Genomic DNA, 23,064 nt, shown 5'->3' on the forward strand with positions numbered 1-23,064 from the left:
TGCGGAGTCAGTGGTGAAGGATTACAGAAACATTATAGGGAACATTTAGAAATCTTGCGGATTGCAAAAGATGAAGGGAACATGTCCAACTGCAGCAATTTCAGGTAGGTAATGCGGCTGTTTTCAGGAGCTCTGCTCTGGGCACAAAGGGAGTCATTTCTGCGACAGTCCAAGATAGATGAACTGTTTCCTGTGCCGTCAGCGTTGATAGGCCAAGTGACTGAAGGAAGGTTGGTATTTCAGAGGCGTGTGATAGCTTGTACATCTTGCCAGCCTTGTCCGCCTGTAGTCGGTGTGGGCCCCACTTGTAGGAGATGGCGTGCACACGGAGTAGCTAGGAAATGTGCCGGAAGGACTTCCTCCACATTATGGTGTGTTTTGAGAAGTCTCTAAAGAATGTCAGGTGGACCCCTTCAAACGGCACTGTGGTAGAGCCTCTTGTGGCCCCCATGAGTATACCCTGGTCAGAGTCCCATACAATTTTAATCAACACGTCACAAGCTCCTTCATGGGGTACAGTATTTACTCTGGTGAGCCTGAAGCAAGAGTCAATCATCACCTGTTTGGCTTGCTGCGTTTTCAATAAAGTGGCTATGAGCCTGTCATGCCCGTTACCAGTAATTCCTGTCTCTTCCGGGTTGACGGAGTTTAGCCACACCCCCTCTCTGACGCGGTCTCATCACGCTACATAATGCGACCGCGCCAGACACAAGACGCTGGATTAATGAACAGCGTACCGCGGAATTTAACTGGCTGAAACTCTCTCTGCAACTTACCTGTGTACCGAACCGGACTGAAACTCGTCTAACAGCATTCTCCTCTCCTCGACCACGGCTAGTATCTGGACTCCTCTCGTCCTGTCTCCTAAAGATCCTCCCCGGAGGGGAACTCTGGAACCTAACTTCAACCTCTGGAAGCTAAGTTAATCGTTTAATCTGTTATACGAACTTTTCCTCTCAAAGACTCCTGAGCAATCATTCATTGGTCTGCTCTCAAGTTCTCCAATCATTACTGCTGTAACCTGCTCATTAAACATTCAGGCTCCAGCTGATAACGTATCCTGCTAACTACTAACCCTAAAACAAATCACTGTTGTTTCAAACTTCATTATAGCTTCCTTCATTTAATTTAACTCTTGCAAAAGCAAATGTACTAGATTGCAAATAAGAAGCCGTTTTTCAATACTGAAGTATTTAAAGTTACAGTACCTATATTCTCCTTCAACCAAATATTTAAAGATACAGTACCAGTATTTCCTATATTGAATTGCCAGTTCCTATATTATTCTCTATAATTCTAAATCTTCAATTAAATCCTAAGAAATCTGCAGTTGAGCTCCATCTCAATCTATGTAAGCGTGACAGAGCCTCCGGCAAAAATGTGGCAGTTCAGTGCCAGCGATTGTCTTGGGTACGCTCGGACCCTCAGGTTCCGTGCCTTGTTCCTATCTTCCATGCTGGCCAGTTGTGCTTGCTGGTTGGCACATTGCTTTTGTAAGGAGCTTAGTGCAGCGTTGGCGTATTGCGCTAGTCTGGCGCCCCCATGCCTTCTTCTACCACTGCTACCCGGTTGGTGATTGTGGCAACGTCCTCTCTCACCAGTGCCATGTCCGCTTGGAACATAGACTTAATGTCCTGCATCAGAACCTTAATATCGTCCTTGGTGGAAGGTGACGAGTCTCCCATGTCCAAGGTGTGTCTACCTTGCCTGGTTATGTGTTTTAGGCGCGGCATAGGTGCTGTCCTTGTCTGATGACTGCGAGGTATAGGTCTCAGGCCGTGAGGCTGCGCGGAGAAAAGCTCCTACATCTCTGGAGCCCGATCCTGGATCTGGGCCCTGTTTTTTCGTTTTCTTCCCCAATGATGCAGGGAGCCCAGGAGTCTTCTTTGAAGCACAGTGGGGCAGTGTATTGCGGCTCAGAACGGGTAATTCTGGGTTAGCGCTCGGAGCTGCAGCGAAGTGCGTCTGACTTGCTCGGGTGCTGGCCGAACATCATATTTTTTTAACATTCATGGGGGGCCTTTAGAAGAGCACCAAAGGGTAGGAATAGATGTTTGTATCCCTAACACTAGTGTTCCTTTAAGTATTATTTTTTTATAAGCCTTGTTATTGCCACTGGCACTATAAAACATGATACACACATGCAATGGAGTGCAGTTATCCTTTGATGACCATGTAATTCACAAAAGTACTATACAGGGAGTGCAGAATTATTAGGCAAATGAGTATTTTGACCACATCATCCTCTTTATGCATGTTGTCTTACTCCAAGCTGTATAGGCTCGAAAGCCTACTACCAATTAAGCATATTAGGTGATGTGCATCGCTGTAATGAGAAGGGGTGTGGTCTAATGACATCAACACCCTATATCAGGTGTGCATAATTATTAGGCAACTTCCTTTCCTTTGGCAAAATGGGTCAAAATAAGGACATGACAGGCTCAGAAAAGTCAAAAATAGTGAGATATCTTGCAGAGGGATGCAGCACTCTTAAAATTGCAAAGCTTCTGAAGCGTGATCATCGAACAATCAAGCGTTTCATTCAAAATAGTCAACAGGGTCGCAAGAAGCGTGTGGAAAAACCAAGGCGCAAAATAACTGCCCATGAACTGAGAAAAGTCAAGCGATGCCACTTGCCACCAGTTTGGCTATATTTCAGAGCTGCAACATCACTGGAGTGCCCAAAAGCACAAGGTGTGCAATACTCAGAGACATGGCCAAGGTAAGAAAGGCTGAAAGACGACCACCACTGAACAAGACACATAAGCTGAAACGTCAAGACTGGGCCAAGAAATATCTCAAGACTGATTTTTCTAAGGTTTTATGGACTGATGAAATGAGAGTGAGTCTTGATGGGCCAGATGGATGGGCCCGTGGCTGGATTGGTAAAGGGCAGAGAGCTCCAGCCCGACTCAGACGCCAGCAAGGTGGAGGTGGAGTACTGGTTTGGGCTGGTATCATCAAAGATGAGCTTGTGGGGCCTTTTCGGGTTGAGGATGGAGTCAAGCTCAACTCCCAGTCCTACTGCCAGTTTCTGGAAGACACCTTCTTCAAGCAGTGGTACAGGAAGAAGTCTGCATCCTTCAAGAAAAACATGATTTTCATGCAGGACAATGCTCCATTACACGCGTCCAAGTACTCCACAGCGTGGCTGGCAAGAAAGGGTATAAAAGAAGAAAATCTAATGACATGGCCTCCTTGTTCACCTGATCTAAACCCCATTGAGAACCTGTGGTCCATCATCAAATGTGAGATTTAAAAGGAGGGAAAACAGTACACCTCTCTGAACAGTGTCTGGGAGGCTGTGGTTGCTTCTGCACGCAATGTTGATGGTGAACAGATCAAAACACTGACAGAATCCATGGATGGCAGGCTTTTGAGTGTCCTTGCAAAGAAAGGTGGCTATATTGGTCACTGATTTGTTTTTGTTTTGTTTTTGAATGTCAGAAATGTATATTTGTGAATGTTGAGATGTTATATTGGTTTCACTGGTAAAAATAAATAATTGAAATGGGTATATATTTGTTTTTTGTTAAGTTGCCTAATAATTATGCACAGTAATAGTCACCTGCACACACAGATATCCCCCTAAAATAGCTAAAACTAAAAACTACTTCCAAAAATATTCAGCTTTGATATTAATGAGTTTTTTGGGTTCATTGAGAACATGGTTGTTGTTCAATAATAAAATTAATCCTCAAAAATACAACTTGCCTAATAATTCTGCACTCCCTGTATGTAGCACAGAGTTTTTGTAAAATGGTTAATGCTTCTATTAATTAATGCAGATTTGGTTTTTAGTTATTTATATTGTTTCATTTTTAGGTACAATAGTAGGTCAGCCTATTGCCGTTCGACAGCTGTGATGTCCATGGTTGGTTACATATTAGGCCTTGGGGACCGACATGGGGAGAACATACTTTTTGACTCTTTCACTGGAGAATGTGTTCATGTGGATTTCAATTGTCTCTTTAATAAGGTATAGTATTTTATTGATTATGACTGACGCAAAATCTGACAAAAAATGTTTTATCTGTAAAATCTGCAGGGTCATTCACTAAACTGGGAATTGTAGGGAATTCAACATGGAATATAACATTTTAGGTGAATGCTATAGTAAGCGCCTATCCCTAACATACTAGATGCCCCGCTCCCGCAAGCTAGAAAAGCATTAATAACCCTTTAATTCACTTATCTGATTCTGGCACCAAGGTCCCTGACTCAATGTTTTCCTATGGGGACACTCCATGAAAAGCCAGAAATTGCAGAGAGGCAGTCTTAATCCTGCAACAGTCCTCTGAAACTGCAATGTTTTACATTGCAGGGATAAGGGCACAGGGACGCTGCACCCAGTCTATTTCAATAAGAAGAAATGGTCTGAGTGCCCATAGTGTCCCATTAAGCTGAACTATTTTGGTCTAAATTTTAAATTCATTGCCCATTTCTCAACAATTCCCAGTTTACTGAATTGCCCTGCTAGATTGGATAGCTGATATGAACAGGAAACCTTTTTGGGGTATCTTATATTAAGAGCACTTCCGATATATACATATATATATATATCTCAAAATCCAAATAGGTTATGGTGGGGAAAAATTGTGATTGAAAACCCCTTCCACCCGAAGTCTGTGGATAATTAATACAATGTTAAACGAAAATCTGCTTCTGCAGACAGATTGGGTTTTGGGCCATAAAAATAGATTTTGACAGCTCTAGCCTTTACCTCACCTTCTCTAATAATGGAGCTCTGTATCAACTTCTTTAAATTTAAAAAGTTAAATTAATTACCTTTAGTGTTATCGGTTTCTTATAATCCTATATCTGGTTTTTGTGTGGAATTATGTGTGTAGCACTTAGTAATGTGACAACATGTGATATATACATGTCTTTTACACACATTCCACTAATATAAGTTTAATAATACAACATACTTCATTGATATTCTATCCATGAATATTATATATATATATATATATATATATATATATATATATATATATATATATATATATATATATTAATATGAGATTGATAGATTTCATTTATTTTTTTTTAAACAAAATCTGTATCTTGACAAACAAAAGCTTTGAAAGCATAAACTATAAAATTAAAATAAAAACAATATATGCAGTGTTCAGGTTGCATGGATGGCATTTTACTTTCATTGATTGTATAGTGCTATCCGTGTACCTAGCAGATTCCTTAACATTTAACAGACAATAAAATTTTTAGTTATTATGCTGTCTTGAGACATTGGTGAAGCATTATTTTCTGTTAAAGAAATACTAATACTAACAAATATAATTTTTGACCTCGTAATGCTGTGCTAAACCATAAGCTTGCCTCGTTAGCCATGCCCCCTCACTCCAGAAAAAAATACTTTCTTATCAAATGTATGTACACAGCCCAGCCACTGACCGCAATGAGTGATATGTGCTACAAAGAAACCTGAAGAAGAAAAAAAGAAATTTACAAGCATATAGTTTGGCTTAGTAAGTAACCCAGATGATAATATGAAAACAATGCAACATTCTAAAAGTTTATAGAAATGCTAGCCAATATACATGAATATAGCATATGTAAGCTGGCAATGTGGTAAAGCTACTCGAGAGACGTAAACAGTATATTACAATAAAACAGGCTGGTTACAGAAGTGTGGGCAGGCTCATTACAAAATCTAAAGTTATAACATGCATATCACATGTATAGAATTAAACATATTTAGGTACCTCGTTGGTGTGTAGGCATAAAGAAATATTTAAAATTATGCAGTATTTTCTCTCCCTGCCTGGCTTGCAGCATCCGCACCAATGGCTGTCTGCGTGTCCTGTTGCACCGCAGAGAAACACACTATATATGGTGTAAGCCGGATGGCACTTGAACATTGATGTTTCTTGTGATATATGGAATAACTATGTACTGACAACTGACAACACTGTTTTTCATACAGTCGATACATACGTTAAGAAGATTTGCATTTTGGGACACGCAGGTCTCCTTCATATCATCAATTAGAGAATACTATCCGCATAATTTTAAGGTTATTGACTGGTGCGAGGATCAAAGCTGTGATTTGATCCCCTGATTCTTTTGGCTTAGTAACCGAGCCTTTTCCATGCCCCTCAATCCGTACTCCTCCAAGGGTTACAGAGCATCCATCTCTGAATCTCGTGATCATTCTCAATTTTTGATCCTTCCCAACTTGTTGGTTATGCTTTAGGCTCAGAGCCTGCGTTGCTTATTCCTAGCGTTTTGTCGTCCCCGTTAATTTATTATGTTCCGGTTTCGTTGCATGTTCCCTTTTATTCGGTCTAATGGGGACGCGGCTGTTGCCTTTGTTTTGAGAGTTGTGTAAGTGGTATCTAGGGTGGTTAAAGGTGGTGTTTCAGGGCTTGTAGGTATCTTCCCTGTTGCGTTCTACAGTCGGTGTGTTGTGTGTGTGTGTGTATGTTATGTGTCCACTGGTGGTGTGTGGGTTCTGGTGGGTGGGTTGTATATGTGTTGCATCAAATATATGATGTGACGCGTTTTCGGTGAGAGGTAGTCTTCCCTTCTTTGCATCAGGTTTTCCTCAATCCTTCCTAGACAGGGTATGAGTGTGAAGGGAGAGGGGGAAAGTATGGGAGGGAGGAGAGGGAGATAAGAGGCAGAGAAAGAAAGGTAGGGTTAGGATGGGACGCTATATGGTCCATGCTAAGGGGGGCCGGAGCCCGTGCACCGCCCCCGGCCCCGGGGTCCCCCCCCATTCCGTGAGAATTGGGAAACATACATAAATCACGGTTGCCATGCTTCCACATGCTTGCTTTCCCTACCCGTCAGGGAGGCATGGAGCGCCTCTTCACCCTGAATGTCCTCCACTCGCCTGATCCACAACTCCTTCGTCAGAACCTCCATCTTTTTCCAATAGGCCGGTATGGAGGCCTTAGCTGCGTTCAACAGATGGCGCATGATCGTTTTTTTTGTAGCTCGATATAGGTTGTTGAGAGATAAGTAGGAGTGCAAGTTCCGCAGACCAGTCTGGGACTTATCCCAATACCAGAGACACCTTGTTTTTTTTATAATTTCCCAGTACGAGGCTATGTTGTTGCATTCCCACCAGATGTGTAACAGCATGCCTCTTTCTGTTTGGCATCTCCAGCACGTTGGTGGTATTGCCGGGAAGATTCGATGTATCACGGTTGGCGTTCTATACCAGAAGGAAATCAATTTATAGTTAACCTGCTGGTAGTGGGAGCTCATTGAGCTCTTGTGTTGCCACAGGAGCGCTTTGTCCCATTGTGGTGGTGTGAATGTTCTACCGAGCGATTCCTCTCACTGCCTTCGGAATGTGTTATCGTCTGTTCGGTCGTTCGTAACTAGATGTTGGTATAACGTGGATACTGCATGATCCAGTCCAGAGCCCCGTTCACAGAGCCCTTCGAACCACGTTAGCTCCCTATGCAATCGTTCTTTATGTGTGAGTGTAGTATAGTTTCAGTTGCATATACCGAAGCGTGATAAGCGCGCTCTGTGGTCTACCCTCCAACAACTAATCCAGATCCCGTAGTCTGCCATCCCTTAAGGCCCTTCGTATGGGAATATAGTCTCCATCGCCCAGGAAGCTCCACGCCCTAGCTGGCAATCCTCCGCCTATTTTGCTATTGTGCGTCACCGGGAGAAGGGAGCTGGGTGTTGGCGAGATGTGCGACTGTTCCCTCTAGCGATTTCCAGCCGCGTAACATTTGTGCAACTGGTCCCTCGCCCACCTCTCGGTCTCTTGGACCCTGTCCCCCTCCCCCTGATCATCGGTTCTAATATCTTTTCTTTAGTTGCTTTGTCCAATGCTACCCATTGCTTGTGTGGGGGTTCCGTATGCCAGTCAAGAATGCTCTGCAGCCCCGTGGCTTGGTGATATTTTTTAAAGTCCGGCAGTGCCAGTCCCCCATTGGGCCTGGGGAGGCAGAGTATGTCGGGATCTTTCGCCTCGCCATGTGTAGCGTATGACTGCTGTTTTCAGGAAGGAGAAGAATGTTGCTGGTGGTGTGAGGGGTATAGGACTCACTCTCAGGAGCACATTCATTTTGAGCACCGCTATGCGCCCATGCCAAGTTATGTGAGGGAGAGCCCATCCAGCTAAGTCCACCGTTATTGGTCAGCTAACCTAATGTACATCATGGCAGCAGAGATGTAAAAGTAAAGTAAATAAGGCTAAAAAGAATGGTTTAAAGAGGGGAGCGCATTGCTTGGGAAAGATGTACTGTGTAAATGAAGGGACAGGCAGTGGAAAGACATAAAAACTTGCTGAGGTCAGTTGAATGCTGATTAGGGTAAATGTGTGTCAATATGGCTGTGAGAGTAATGTCAGTGTTTTAGTGTATGGTAGGTATCATACTTTATGCCTTGGAAGGTAAGTATATAGTATGGTTAACGTAATGAATAAATAATGTGGTTATATGTAAAATTGTTTCATTTTAATTAGGGTGAAACTTTTGAAGTTCCAGAAATCGTCCCTTTCCGTTTGACACACAACATGGTAAATGGGATGGGTCCTATGGGAACAGAAGGTCTCTTTCGGCGGGCATGTGAAGTTACTATGAGATTAATGAGAGACCAGAGAGAACCACTTATGAGGTATTGTATTCAGTTTGCTTGCTTGTTTCAAATTTTTATTTTATTTAATGACACGTGATCATGATGGTTCTAATTGATTCATCAGGCAGGTAAAGCACATTATTTCTTTTTTTATATTTGGTCAGTGCACGAATTGTACAACCTTGATCATGTTTTTATAGACTGTAAGACAGCTGATATTATGCTTTTATTTTTTTTTTACATATGTTGCACAATTTTTTTCAGTGAAGAGTGTGAGAGTATACAAAAAAGGGTATTTTGGAGATGTAACCTAATGTTTTTTTTTTTTTTTTTTTTTTTAATTCTTTATTTTTGCACTCGACAGGAAAGGCAGAAGCAATACGACATGTAAGCTTGCGCAGAAGCCAAAATATACAGGAACATATAATCAAAGACAAATATATAACACCTTTGGCACCCACAACAATTCACTGTATGCAGTCAGTAATACCTGCCCCCTATCGAGGGATTTTTTATTTTTTTTTGTAGCAACATCAATTAAGTTCCTTACTGTTACACAGGAGAGGCATAGCGAGAAATAGCGGTAAGGCAAATCCTGTGCAATAGTATACATTGTTAGATAACCCCTACCAGAGCTCATATCGTAACACATACCAGTCCTATAGATAATCCACCTCCGGAATTCCAGGCTATCCGCCTCTCTGCAAGTATATTGTACTACTAGACAGGTCTTGTACCTTAAGCAATAGCCCAGAGGCCACCCAAAGTAGGATGAGCCCCAGGGATCCCCGTCTCTCCAACATGTCCCATGTCTGTGCTAGGAAGGAACCACTTCCAAGTGAACTGAGACAACACAAATGAAAGAATAACAGAATAGAAGAGAAAACCCCTATATATATCAAGTGTTTTGTAGAAGTATAAAAAGAAGAGAAGAAGAGAGAAGAAAGAATAGAAACAAGGATTAAGGAATAAAGAGGGGGGGGGGGGGGGGGGAAGGGAGGGCGGACGAGCTAGGGACCCCCCGAAGTAGTGTGCGTGATCCCATCCCATTAAGTATCCCCAGTGCCCGGGGCGCTATTGTCCCACGGTTCCCAAACTTTTTGGAAGGCCGCTACGGTCCCTCGCATCCTGGCAGTAAGATCCTCCATGATCCTGCTGTCCCTTATTCTAGAGATCACCCCCCCGAACTCCGGTCCTCCAGGTGTTAACCAAGCCGCTGCTATAGTTCTACGCGCACTCAAGGTGATTGTCCTCACCAATCTCTGTTCTTTCCTGGACCATCCCTCTACCTAATGTTTTTAATCTATGGATAGATTAGTTAAAGGGACAGTCCAAGCATCAAAAGTAAATTGGAGGGCTATTAAAAATAATAAATAAATAAAAAAAATTATAGAGCCTGGAATGTTTGTGTTTTTGGTATTATAATCTATTACTGAGTATGTAGCTGTTACCTACTTGGGTGTTGTTCTTGTTTTAAAACGTTTAACTGTTGTGGCTTAAAGTTCTCCTATCATACCTAGAATGATTTAGTGTTACATTAAAGAACATCATTTTACATCTATACATTATAGCAGTCAAGTGCAAGCTAATGTCGTGGATAGGAGTTATTTGCTAATTTCCTGTATTTTGCTGGGCTCTAATACAATGGCTTTAGAGCAGCAGACACTGCATCTTGGTGATGAGCTTGCATCCCACAATGCTTAGTGTGCCCCTGCATGCTAGGAATTTTAGGATGAGGTTTCTGACATTTGGGGGAGGCTCCATGCGCAGCCACTCCATCTAGCTCGGGGTACCATGCTGCGTGTGCATCCCAGAAGTCTGCAGGATTAAATCTAGATATACCGTAAGTTTGTTTTTTAATATATAAACTTGCTTGCAATATTCCCAGCACAGTTTACATATCATATTTATACCTAAGTGATATTTGTCATACACACAGTTTGTGCATGGCAGATTTTCTTTTAGAGGAGTTGTGCCATTCAGACTTCTTAATTGTACCTCATATTTTTTGGAACCTACCCTTGTTGGTTGCAGAGTGCTTTACTGAATACTATAAAAACTCTAAATAGAAAACCCCAGATTCCAACTGGCAAATACTTGCTTCAATCATGTTTCTTTTTTTTATAGCACATCTGATGTGCCTTTTAATTAGCATTGTGACTAGGCAAGAACCCTTGAACAAAAGAGAGAAATCTGTCCTATGGGATATATAAATCGCAACGTATACAATAGGCGAAGAACAGTTAAAATACCCTTTAATAAAATGGGGTAAAAATCGTGAGACCTAATTTAACGAAAAAGGTAAAGAGGAGAGTGTAGAGAAACACACGAAAAGGAAAGATTGGTGTGTCAAATAGCAACTAAATAATAACTGTAACTACTGTTGGTGCCCTAATGTCATAAAGCTAGCCCAGTACTGTTAGTGCCGCAATTAGTCAATATGCTGGTAATTCGTACCACAGAGGTAGCTGTTGCTCGGTGTACTGACATGTGATAGTAACCAACAATTGGTATGGCAGATGACAGTAAGGGATACCAAATATCTCGTGGTTATGATAGTAGTATACGTGTGTTTATTTAGATACAGCAATACCGATATCTTGCACAAAGAGTCAGTATGTCCCCAACACAGTCTCAGTTGGAGAGTAGGAAAGCCATGTATTGGCATAGAAAGTGCCACCGACCAATCTTTTCACTCGACCCACTGGTAACTGAAATAGCGCTTATTCTCTAGGACATACAATCCTAATGGGCAGTATAAGTGAGGAAAGATTAGCCGGGTATCGGTTTTGTGGAGGGAGTGAGCCGTATGCCGACTGGAGGGATGTCTAATCCCAGTGTGCCTCCCTCCGAGTGTGAACATACATACCCATAAAAATTATTGTAAATATAGTTTAGGGTCGAGAATATTACCTATGGTTGCTGATGTTAGGCAAACCGTACGGGTAATTAGATTCTAGTATCAAAGGTTAGTCTCGTTTCTTAGGCTAACTTGTTGTGACCTATGGTTGCCGATGTCAGGCAAACCAAGGTAGTAACAAAGTTGTAAGATCGAGACAAAAAGAATATCCTTGCCCAGCTACCTTCCTATAGTTGGCTATGGTTGCCGGTGTTTGATAATCAATAGAAGATACCTAGTAGCCCCCTATTACATGTATATATTACTGTAAGATAAACAGAAAGTTTTAGTACATGGAGGGTAGAATGGTGCCTTCATGGGTACCAGGTATAGTAAAGCGGTAGGAGACAGGGAAGAAGGAAGGGTATGTAATAACTGTTTGCCCTAATAGTTCCTTTTCAAAATTGAAAAAAATAATAATAATATTGTTATTATTAAGTAGTACCCTAGTGGATACTTCAGGTTACTGTTCGTCCGGAGCCCAATTAGGCATCCCGTACATGTCGGGTAGTAAGCCGGGATGCTGGACAATAGTAAGGATATCGCTAGAGTGCAAGGTTCTGGTCAGCCAAGAGATTTTCGTAACAATGTCCGAGGAGTCAGGGTAACCTTGAGGTGACCGGGTTAGTGTCAGACCCGAGACCGATAATAGGTGCCACACTTCAGCCCGCGCGTTTCGCCTGTTGTGTAAGGAGGCTCCCCCTGATGAGCAGCTACCTCTGTGGTACGAATTACCAGCATATTGACTAATTGCGGCACTAACAGTACTGGGCTAGCTTTATGACATTAGGGCACCAACAGTAGTTACAGTTATTATTTAGTTGCTATTTGACACACCAATCTTTCCTTTTCGTGTGTGTCTCTACACTCTCCTCTTTACCTTTTTCGTTAAATTAGGTCTCACGATTTTTACCCCATTTTATTAAAGGGTATTTTAACTGTTCTTCACCTATTGTATACGTTGCGATTTATATATCCCATAGGACAGATTTCTCTCTTTTGTTCAAATCCACTATTAGGGTTACCCCCTGCTCTGTCCTCGTTATTGACTGGCCTTTTCTATTTCTTTCTAGGCAAGAACCCTAGAGCAGTTACTCCCTGGTAGATTATGTGCATTATTAAGCAAGTCCGATGAAGGCTTTCCAGAACTATGCCAGGGCTTACATTCATATCTACGTATGATGTTATCGTTGACACCTATACAATCTGTTTTTCAGTGTTCTAAAGCCTTTCCTGCATGACCCCTTGGTGGAATGGAGTAAACCAGCTAAAGGGGGGAGCAAAATTCAAGCTAATGAGACTGGAGAAGTAATCAATGAAAAGGTTTGTAATGTATAAAACACTAAACAGCAGTAATTTCCGACTCTGTTTATATCTTGTGTGGTGAATTGTGTGCATTTCCTCTGTCTCCAGGCAAAAACACATGTGCTCGATATAGAACAGAGACTACAGGGAGTGATTAAGACAAGGAATCGTATAAAAGGACTTCCTCTGTCAATTGAAGGACATGTCCACTACCTGATTCAAGAAGCTACTGATGAGAACCTTCTCAGCCAGATGTACCTGGGATGGGCTCCTTACATGTGATAATGATCACTCAGACAGTTTCCAGTGGTGCAGAAGATTAACCTGTGTATGTTTTTATTGTGCTCTATGTAAACAAAGAACATAATTACAGAGTGCTCCTCTAACCAAGTGCTTTAAGTCATTTCCCATAGTTTCATGAACAACAACAGAAGTGCATAAAAAAAAACAATTACAGTTCACAAAAGCACTTTTATACTTTTCACTACTGTTATGACCATTCCGAAGAATGTAACAAGGGTAATACTTTGGATTTGTATATATAAGTTGCATTTGTCATATGTATGTTTTCTGTTATTTTCCTCTGATGGTTAGTTGAAATTTTGGAAAATTAGAATATATTATTATTATGTACAATGTTTTGCATTTAAATTCAGCTGTTTGTTTAGAAGCACAGTTTTGTATAAAGTTATATTTTCACTATTCTCTTTGTAATCCTGGTACTTGTCCGTTTGATGTAATATCCCTCAGCTCAATTTTTATATATCTGTATTTATAGACACTTTACTAGGTTATTAAACTACTAAAGGATGTTGTGTCATGTCAGCTCACATCCTTGATAATGATTTTTTATTCTTGTTTTCAGCTGTTAGTCTTTTTATTTAACAATTTGTGTTAAACGTTTGGATCAAAATCTGATCACTTTGATATTTACCATAATATCCCCATTTCTGTTCAGCACACTGTTGTTGCTTTTTATAGCTGGAGTGTGGTTACATATAGTTACATAGATAAAAAGAGACTTGCGTCCATCAAGTTCAGCCTTCCTCACATTTGTTTTTTGCTGTTGATCCAAAAGAAGGGGGAAAAAAAAACCCAGTTTGAAGCACAATTTTGCAACAAGCTAGGAAACAAATTCCTTCTTGACCCCAGAATGGCAGTCAGATTTATCCTTGGATCAAGCAGTTATTACCCTACATTGAAAGATTATGTCCTTGAATATTCTGTTTTTGCAAGTATGCATCTAGTAGCTGTTTGAACATCTGTATGGACTCTGATAAAACCACTTCTTCAGGCAGAGAATTCCACATCCTGATTGTTCTTACAGTAAAAAAAACCTTTCCTTTGCCTTAGACGAAATCTTCTTTCTTCCAGTCTAAACGCATGGCCTCGTGTCCTATGTAAAGTCCAGTTTGTGAATAGATTTCCACACAATGGTTTGTATTGGCCCCGAATATATTTGTATAATGTTATCATATCCCCTCTCAGGCGACGTTTTTCTAAACTAAATAGGTTTAAATTTGTTAACCTTTCTTCATAGCTGATATGTTCCATTCCTTTTATTAATTTTGTAGCCCGCCTCTGCACTTTTTCTAGTGCCATAATATCCTTCTTTAGAACAGGTGCCCAAAATTGCACAGCATATTCAATGTGTGGTCTTACCAGTGATTTATAAAGAGGCAAAATGATATTCTCGTCCCGAGAATGAATGCCCTTATTTCATGCATGACAATACCCTACTGGCCTTGGCCATTGCTGATTGACATTGCACATTGTTGCATAGTTTGTTGTCTATAACAATTCCCAAGTCCTTTTCGTGTGTTGTTATCCCTAATTCACTTCCATTAAGGGTATACGTTGCTTGTGTATTCTTTACGCCGAAGTGCATAACTTTGCATTTTTCAACATTAAATTTCATCTGCCATTCGAGTACCCAGTCCTCCAGTCTATCTAAATCCCTCTGCAGCAAAGTAATATCTTGCTCACATTGTATTATTTTACAAAGGTTTGTGTCATCTGCAAACACTGAAACATGACTTGCAATGATGTCTTCAAGATCATTTATAAACATGTTAAATAGAAGGGGTCCCAGAACAGACCCCTGAGGAACACCGCTTGCCACCTCTGTCCAACTTGAAAATTTACCATTAACAATAACTCTTTGTACTCTGTTTTTAAGCCAATGTTCTACCCAAGAACAAGCATTTTCATCTAGACCGATTTCCTTGAGTTTGAACACTAATCTTCTGTGTGGAACTGTATCAAATGCCTTGGCAAAATCCAAATAGATCACATCCACTTCAACACCCTGATCTATACTTTTACTTACTTCTTCGTAGAATGCAATCAAGTTAGTTTGACACGACCTGTGCTTCATAAAACCGTGCAGATTTTTGCTGATAACCATGTTCTTCTCAAGGAATTCTTGAATATTATCCCTTAATAACCTTTCAAATATTTTACCAGCCACAGAAGTTAAGCTCACAGGTCTATAATTTCCAGGCAAGGAGTTTGAACCCTTTTTGAATATAGGAACCACATCTGCCTTCCTCCAATCCTCTGGAACACTTCCTGAAAGAAAAGAATCTTGAAAGATTAAAAACAGAGGTTCACTTATTTCTACACTTAGTTCCTTTAAGTACACGTGCATGGATACCGTCAGGCCCTGGAGCTTTGTTTATATTAACTTTCTTTAATTGCTGCAGCACCTTGTCTTGAGTTAACCAATTACAATTATTCTGCAAGTTTTTTGGTTGCAAAACCTCCTACATATGTGTAATAGTTACTGGGGCAATAAGCACTCATATGTGCTTTAAAGGAGCACTCTAAAATAAAAAATAAAAACGTGTATTTCTAAAGTTAGTGTTTTCCTGAATATTTACATTATTGGGCCTTACTGTAAATTTAAAAAAAAAAATTAAATAAAGAGTTTTACTTACTTTTCTCCCAAGACACACCAGTCTTACTGTGGCTGCTGCTCCTCCTCTGAATGAAATCCTTATTACTGATAATCTCAGCCAATTCAATGCTTCCACCACTGTATCAATCAGCATCTCCTCTTAGATTAGCTCAATGCATTTCTACGAGGGAATTCAGCTTTTTCACGAACAGCATGAAAACAAGGAAGTCAGTCCTGCACAAATTTCAGAACTGTTGCAGCTATTACAGCCACTAGAGCTGTCCTTAGGGGAAATAAAATATCCAATTTTACTTACCCTAAACTTCTTTTTCCTAAGGATTAGAGGCAGTGCACTACACATGGAATATACTCTAGTCTGGACAGAAAAGGCAGGCAGACAACTAAAATTTAAATGGTTAGGCTCCTTCCCAAGCTCCTCTTCCCTTAGGTATAACTCAGAGAGCACCAAGCCACAACCCCAGAAAATACACATGCCAAGTAACTGCAAAATATGTTTAATAAATAGAGTGGGAAATATGTGTACTGCCTCTAAAAATAAATTTACGGTAAGTAAAATTTGTATTTTTCCCTCCAGATTAGAGGCAGTGCACACACATGGGATAAACAAGCAACCCTTTAAGGGCAGGAAGATGTAACACCACAGCCTATAATACTTTATGCAAATCTGTGAAGGAGTAGTGGAAGCACCAAAAGCCCCTGAAGCAGCAACAGCCCTTGTAGAATGCGCCTGTAAATGCAGAGGAGAAGAACCATTAGAAGAAGACCTGCACACCAGTTAAATCCTAAACCATCTCGTTGAGACTGTTTGGATGCCTTAAAGAAGGACAAAAAATCTGTCTGAATAATGAAAAAAGGCTGGTCTTGTACAGGTAATACTGCAGAGTGTGTTACACATGCAGGCCTTGAAACTTTCTTCTGTAACGTTCCAAGGAAATAGGAAAAATGGTGGAAGTCAAATTCCCTGAACTATATAAGATGTAGAAGAAACTTTTGGAAGAAAGGGAAGGATGAAGAATAATGACCACTTGATCCATATGAAACATCAGATAAGGAGGAGACAAAGATAAGGCCTAAAGTTCCCTCATATGTGCCCGATGGCCAGTCCAGGCCTTCTTGGAGCTCTCTGAGTAATACCTGGTGGTGGAGGAGCCTAACCATTTACATTTTAGGTGTCTGTCTGCCTTTCCTGTCCAGACTAGAGTATATCCCATTTGTAGTGCACTGCCTCTAATATGGAAAAAAAAAAAAGATTAATGCATTTAGGTGTTCATGGTGAAGTAACAATACCTTCTCTGAGGTTTCTTGTATTTCCCTTTGCAAGAATGCTGTGTATTTATGAACATATCACAAACCGTGGCAGGATAATTCAATACAACTTGTTATAATGTAAATGAATCCCTAGGTGTTCTGTTTAAAAATTACATTGGGTTAGGTTTATTAACGTCCTTAGATAAGCCATGGCTCAGTAGAATTAAACCAGTGATACCTGGAAAATTCAGGTTATCAAAAATACTTGAGAAACCTGGTGTAGGGTACTCATCTTATAACACACTGGGGTATTTTTCCTGTATTGTGCTGGAAATTGTAATCCTGTATAATGCTGGAAAAACTATTTCAACAAACAATGGCAGATGACTGCAAAATGGCCCTTGTAAAACTCCCTGAGATATCTATATTTAAAAAAAATAAAAATAAAATAATATATATATATTTTAGGGGTGGATAATTTCAACTGAAGGAATACTATAGTGCCAGGAAAACCTCCAATTTGGAAACCTCCAATTAGCTCCCTGGCTAAAAAGTTATAAAACGTACCTTTTCCAGCTGCACTCGGGTCCTGTCACGGCTCGTGCCGCCTCATTGGCTGAGATCATAAATCGTGATTACCTCAGCTAATCCAATGAATTCCCATAGGAAAACATTGGGAGGCTAATGTGCATGCGCGCCAATCAGCATCTCCTCATAGAGATTCATGAAATCAATGCATCTCTATGGGGAGCATTCAGCTTCTCCATGCAGAGAGTGGAAATGCTGAACGTTTGCAGCACTGACCCAGGAACAATCTCTAGTGGTTCTGAGTGACAGCCACTAGAGATGTTACTAGGCAGTAATGTAAACACTGCCTTTTCTCTGAAAACACATTGGATTGTGGTTTAAATTTGTTTTAAGTTACTTTATTTTATTTCAATATTCTGCTGCTGTTTATTGCTGCTATTTCCAGTGCTGCTTTTGTGACCTGGCTGGGAAGGATTTTCATCTAGATCCACTTGCAATGGAGATGGGCTTTATTTTATCCTACTTTTTGTAAGTACATATATCCATTAAGTTCTTTTGTATTTATCATATTGCACTATTTGTAGTCTCTCTTTTTATACACCAGACTTGGCTATATACCTCAAGATATAGATGAGTTAAATGCAACATTTGCCTCTGAATTACCCTTGTTGGGGAGACAGGTCTGAATTCCAGTTTCATCTTGTGAGTGCTTTTCCTCCCCCATCCGGTGTCTTCGGTTTGTACATATTACACTATTGTCATTTTTTTTATTTTAGATTACATTTTGTATACCTTTGCAGGTTGTATTTTATATTGTAACTACTTCTGGTGTGTGTTTTGGAGTTTCCATTTTATGTTCTACACTGTTGTATATTCATTGTGTGTTTAAATTAATTTATCTACCAGGGCTCCTTTTTTAGATGCTATTCATCTCTGAAGAAATACGAAATCAGGGCTTGATTATGTTCCATAGAACAAAGGAGCCAGGACCAAATTTAAGAGTCAGGCAAAACTTGTACATGCCTTTTGAGAACCAGAGGTATGCCGTACACATTGCAAAGCAATAACCAATTAACATAACTAACCACTCGCATACAATCACATATACAGAAACATACCTAACCTTTCACATGCATAACACATACAGACCTCATCAGCGATTTATTTATAACATTTTTTACCAGGATAGATACATTGAGATTTCTCTCATTTTCAAGTATGTGGTGGTTCCACAAAACATTGCATTGTTACAATAGGATACAATATTAAAAAAAAAATCAATATACAAACACTGTATATATATATTTAACATATAACCGGTGATAAATATATTCTTACATACATACTCCCAATATGCCAATCACTCACACACCTACTCATATATCCAAGGGTCACTGGTCACATCCTCCATTGACAGCCAAAAGCTCTCTGAGATGGCAGGACTTACTTTAGCAGAGATGAAGGGAGCTAGTTGCAGGAGCTCCTGGCTCTCAGTGAAATAGGTGACCACTGCACCCCAGGTAGTGAAAGAATTTACTACTTATAATTGGGGGGGAGGGGGCAGGCAAGGAGGAGGGGCTAGTGAGGCATTAGGGGGCTGTCTCAGAAATAGCAATATGTAATGTTCCTCATCTACAACAGCATCCTGACTGCCCTAAAAGTGACATGATGAAGGAAACGATGAAGGCAGGAGGATCCCAGAAGATTTCTGCTCTACAGTGCAATGAAGAGACACAGCCCACTTCTTTGCAAGCCCATGGCACCCTATGCCGTATCCAGTGGTGTATTTTGGATTTATGCTGCCCTAGGCACGACTAAATTCGGGCACCCCCAAAATCTAAATTTGACCCCCCAATTTGTGTCAAGGCCACTTTTTTGACTGACAGACACATGCCCTCATTGATACATGCACTGATATACACTCACTGACAGATACACAGTCATTGGCACACACTGTTTAACCAACACACACTTTCACTGACACACCCACTCACTGACAGGAACACACTCTCAGATACACATAAAATGACATACACACACACTGACACACACTCACAGACACACCCATTCTCACTGAAAGTCACACAGACTTTCATTCACTCACAGACACACACTGACAACTACACTCACTCACTCACTAACTCACAGTAAGATGTACAGCCCCAGAACACGAGGCAAACAAGGCATTTGTCTGGGAGCTTGGGATGGCATTTTTTGGCGCCCCCCCCTGAAAGTGCCGCCCTAGGCAAATGCCTTGTTTGCCTTGTGGTAAATACATCCCTGGCCGTATCACAACAAAATGAGAGCAACAAGCCCTAGCTCTAGCACCCCATCCCAACAAGAGCCATTTACTCAGGGCTATGGCAAATGCCCTTAATGATTGAATGGAGACCCCTTTCACATTGGGAAGTGTAATGGATGTAATTCAGCCATAAACTGTTTTGTAACTCCCTCTAGTAAGCTCATTAAGCAGGGCCCTCAATCCCTCTGTTCCTGTGCGTCAAACTTGTCAGGTTACAAATACGTGTCTGTTAATCCACCCATTGTACAAAACTATGGAGCTTGTTGGCACTTTATAAATAATAATAATATTACTAAATTAGAAAAGATTAATGTTTGAATACAAGAATGGGTAACACATACCTTAGGGTCCCTGTCAAAAAAAGTGTCTTTATATGATTTTCCCATTTTAGCATGTTATTAGGAGCATATGCACATCTTATTTATTTTCAGTGCAACTGCTCACTATTTACAAACAATGTAGAAACTCAATGTTTCAATCTTTAAACAATGTTGCAAGTAACCAGGCAGCAACAACTGAACCACTTACAAAGAGCAATGTCAATAACTCCTAGAATAAGAAGGCTAATATTAGGATTGAAAAAAAAAAAAAAAAGGATTCATAGCTAACATTAAATTTAATATGTAATGAGAGGTGGAGCCTAACTGCCGAAGCGAGTGGTCGCAGATTTCTGGGGTTCCTGAGATCTGGGGCTTAAAATAGTCTAACGTCACATCCCGAATTGCACCTTTTCCATCCAGCGTACCCCCCCCTAACTAGCTCAACGAAAATGGGGCGAAAAATCTTAAAAAAGAGGCTGGACAAACCTGGACAAAGGCACTTGGTGCAACAGGGCCCAAGATGGCTCCCCTGCTAGGAGACTGCTCTGACTTTTCGGATGACATCTCCCTCGAAGATGTCTCCCTCGAATACCTACCCCGCGGCAGAACCCAACCACACAGCAACAGAACCAGGAGGACCCGGCCTCCTCTCTGTTGACGAGCTGTGCTCCAAGAAATGCTGGCAGACCTAAAGAGGAGTATCTCAGCAGATGCGGCTACAATCCACGGTGACCTGCAGGGCCTAACCGGCCGCCTGGGAGAGCTGGAAACCACCTCCACTAAGAATACCCAGAGCATACAATCGCTCCAACAGGCGGTACAAGACCTTCAGCGGCAGAACCTGATCCAAGAACGCCATTTTGCGGCCCAAGAAGACACACGGTGCCGGAACAACATAAAGGTACAAGGAGTCTTGGAGGATATACTGGAGGCTGAACTGCCAAACATGGTGAGGCATCTACTGGGAGCCCTGCTGCAAACGTGACAGGACAAGGTCATCTCGACCGGAGGGGATTTTCCGTGTCCCCAAGCCAGCCAAAACCCCAACCACAGCCCCAAAGGACCTGGTGATTCAGTTCAAGAATGGGACTGACAGGGCTGCAATCATGACAGCCGTCCGAGGCAAAACTCCCTACCATTTCGAAAACATGCCACTCACCTTCTATGCTGATCTCTCCGGAGGCAAAGCCACGCTATCCGATATCAATTGCGCCTATCTCGCACACTCATAGTGCTGCAGGGAGATGCAGCTCATTCTGTCACTGACCTCCATGAAGCCACAGCTCTCCTAAAACCCTGGCACTGCAACCAGACTCCCTTGATCAGAACAGACAAGCTACAACGCAGCAGAACAGCAGGACATGGGACCCGAAGCGGATCACCCCATTTGTCCCCAGACAACCCACACAAGAGCTGTTTGCAGCAGTCACTACCTGAGCACCAGCTGGAGACCTCACCTATACTACACCAGGGGATACCCTGGACATCAATAAGCTAGTTTATGTTTTATAATATTTTTATGTTACTTAATTATATGGTTCTGTTTTCTCAGACCTCTGAGATTAAGTCTCTTCAGTCTTGGGCAGTTTAAAGGGACACTATAGTCACCTGAACAACTTTAGCTTAATGAAGCAGTTTTGGTGTATAGAACATGCCCCTGCAGCCTCACTGCTCAATCCTCTGCCATTTAGGAGTTAAATCCCTTTGTTTATGAACCCTAGTCACACCTCCCTGCATGTGACTTGCACAGCCTTCCATAAACACATCCTGTAAAGAGAGCCCTATTTAGGCTTTCTTTATTGCAAGTTCTGTTTAAAGGGACACTCCAGGCACCCAGACCACTTCTGCTCATTGGAGTGGTCTGGGTGCCAACTCCCACTACCCTTAACCCTGCAAGTGTAATTATTGCAGTTTTTTTATAAACTGCAATAATTACCTTGCAGGGTTAAGTCCTCCCCTAGTGGCTGTCTACTAGACAGCCACTAGAGGTCACTTCCTGCATCATAGCACAGATTATCTGTGCTAGAGCGTCGCTGGACGTCCTCACGCTGTGTGAGGACCTCCAGCGTTGCTCTATTCCCCATAGGGAAGCATTGAAATTCATTTTCAATGCTTTCCTATGGGGTGCGCCAATGCGCATGCGCGGCATTGCCGCACATGTACATTGGGACTCCTCGGCCGGTGGGCGGGATCAGTCTCGCCCACCGGCCGACGGAGGAAGAAGGTGGAGCGACGGGGGAGGAGCAGGCAGCGACGTGGGACATGTCGCTGCCTGAGGTAAGTGACTGAAGGGGTTTTCACCCCTTCAGTAACCGGGTATTGGGGGGTGGGAGGGAGAGGGACCCTCCAGTGCCAGGAAAAAACCCTGCAAGAGCCTCCTGTATGTGATTAAAGTTCAATTTAGAAATTGAGATACAATTATTTAAGGTAAATTACATCTGTTTGAAAGTGAAACCAGTTTTTTTTTCATGCAGGCTCTGTCAATCATAGCCAGGGGAGGTGTGGCTAGGGCTGCATAAACAGAAAGAAAGTGATTTAACTCCTAAATGACAGTGAATTTGTGGCGAAACCAGCTTTGCCACTGTGAACTGGAGAGGCCTGGCTGCTAGCCTCCTGCCCGCTGACTATGGCCCCTGGACATATTGCACTTTAAAGACTATATTTGGGCATGTACTAATTTATATTGCTGCTACTGGCCCTTTAAAATCAGCAATGGACATTTTGGGACTACTGTCCCTTTAAGACTGTGAAGCATATCCTATTGTACTGCCTGTATATTGTATATGTATTTATGTATGCAGTTAACCTGGGTTATATATATATATGCAGCCTTCATCTGATTGTTCGGTAGAATCACTCCATTCATTGTATTGAGGAAACTACCGAACAACCAGACCACCCAGGATTAAGTGTGCCTCCAATTACCGTTTGCAACAATGTTGCAAACGGGTAATTGGCAATCATGTAATGT

The 23,064-nt window shown here is 41.5% G+C and overlaps 1 protein-coding gene across 1 annotated transcript in view; it reads left to right on the top strand.

The window, feature by feature from the left end:
* Positions 1–13,627, top strand: part of ATR (ATR serine/threonine kinase) — a 71,189-nt gene extending 57,562 nt beyond the window's left edge. The window contains exons 44-47 of the mRNA XM_063442501.1: positions 3,826–3,979; positions 8,459–8,610; positions 12,688–12,793; positions 12,884–13,627. Coding sequence (XP_063298571.1) covers positions 3,826–3,979; positions 8,459–8,610; positions 12,688–12,793; positions 12,884–13,057 — 586 coding nt within the window. The 3' untranslated portion in view covers positions 13,058–13,627. The remainder of the gene's footprint in view (positions 1–3,825; positions 3,980–8,458; positions 8,611–12,687; positions 12,794–12,883) is intronic.
* Positions 13,628–23,064: the final 9,437 nt, after the last annotated feature.

This window comes from Pelobates fuscus, chromosome 2, assembly GCF_036172605.1.
Source record: "Pelobates fuscus isolate aPelFus1 chromosome 2, aPelFus1.pri, whole genome shotgun sequence".
Lineage (NCBI taxonomy): Eukaryota > Metazoa > Chordata > Amphibia > Anura > Pelobatidae > Pelobates > Pelobates fuscus.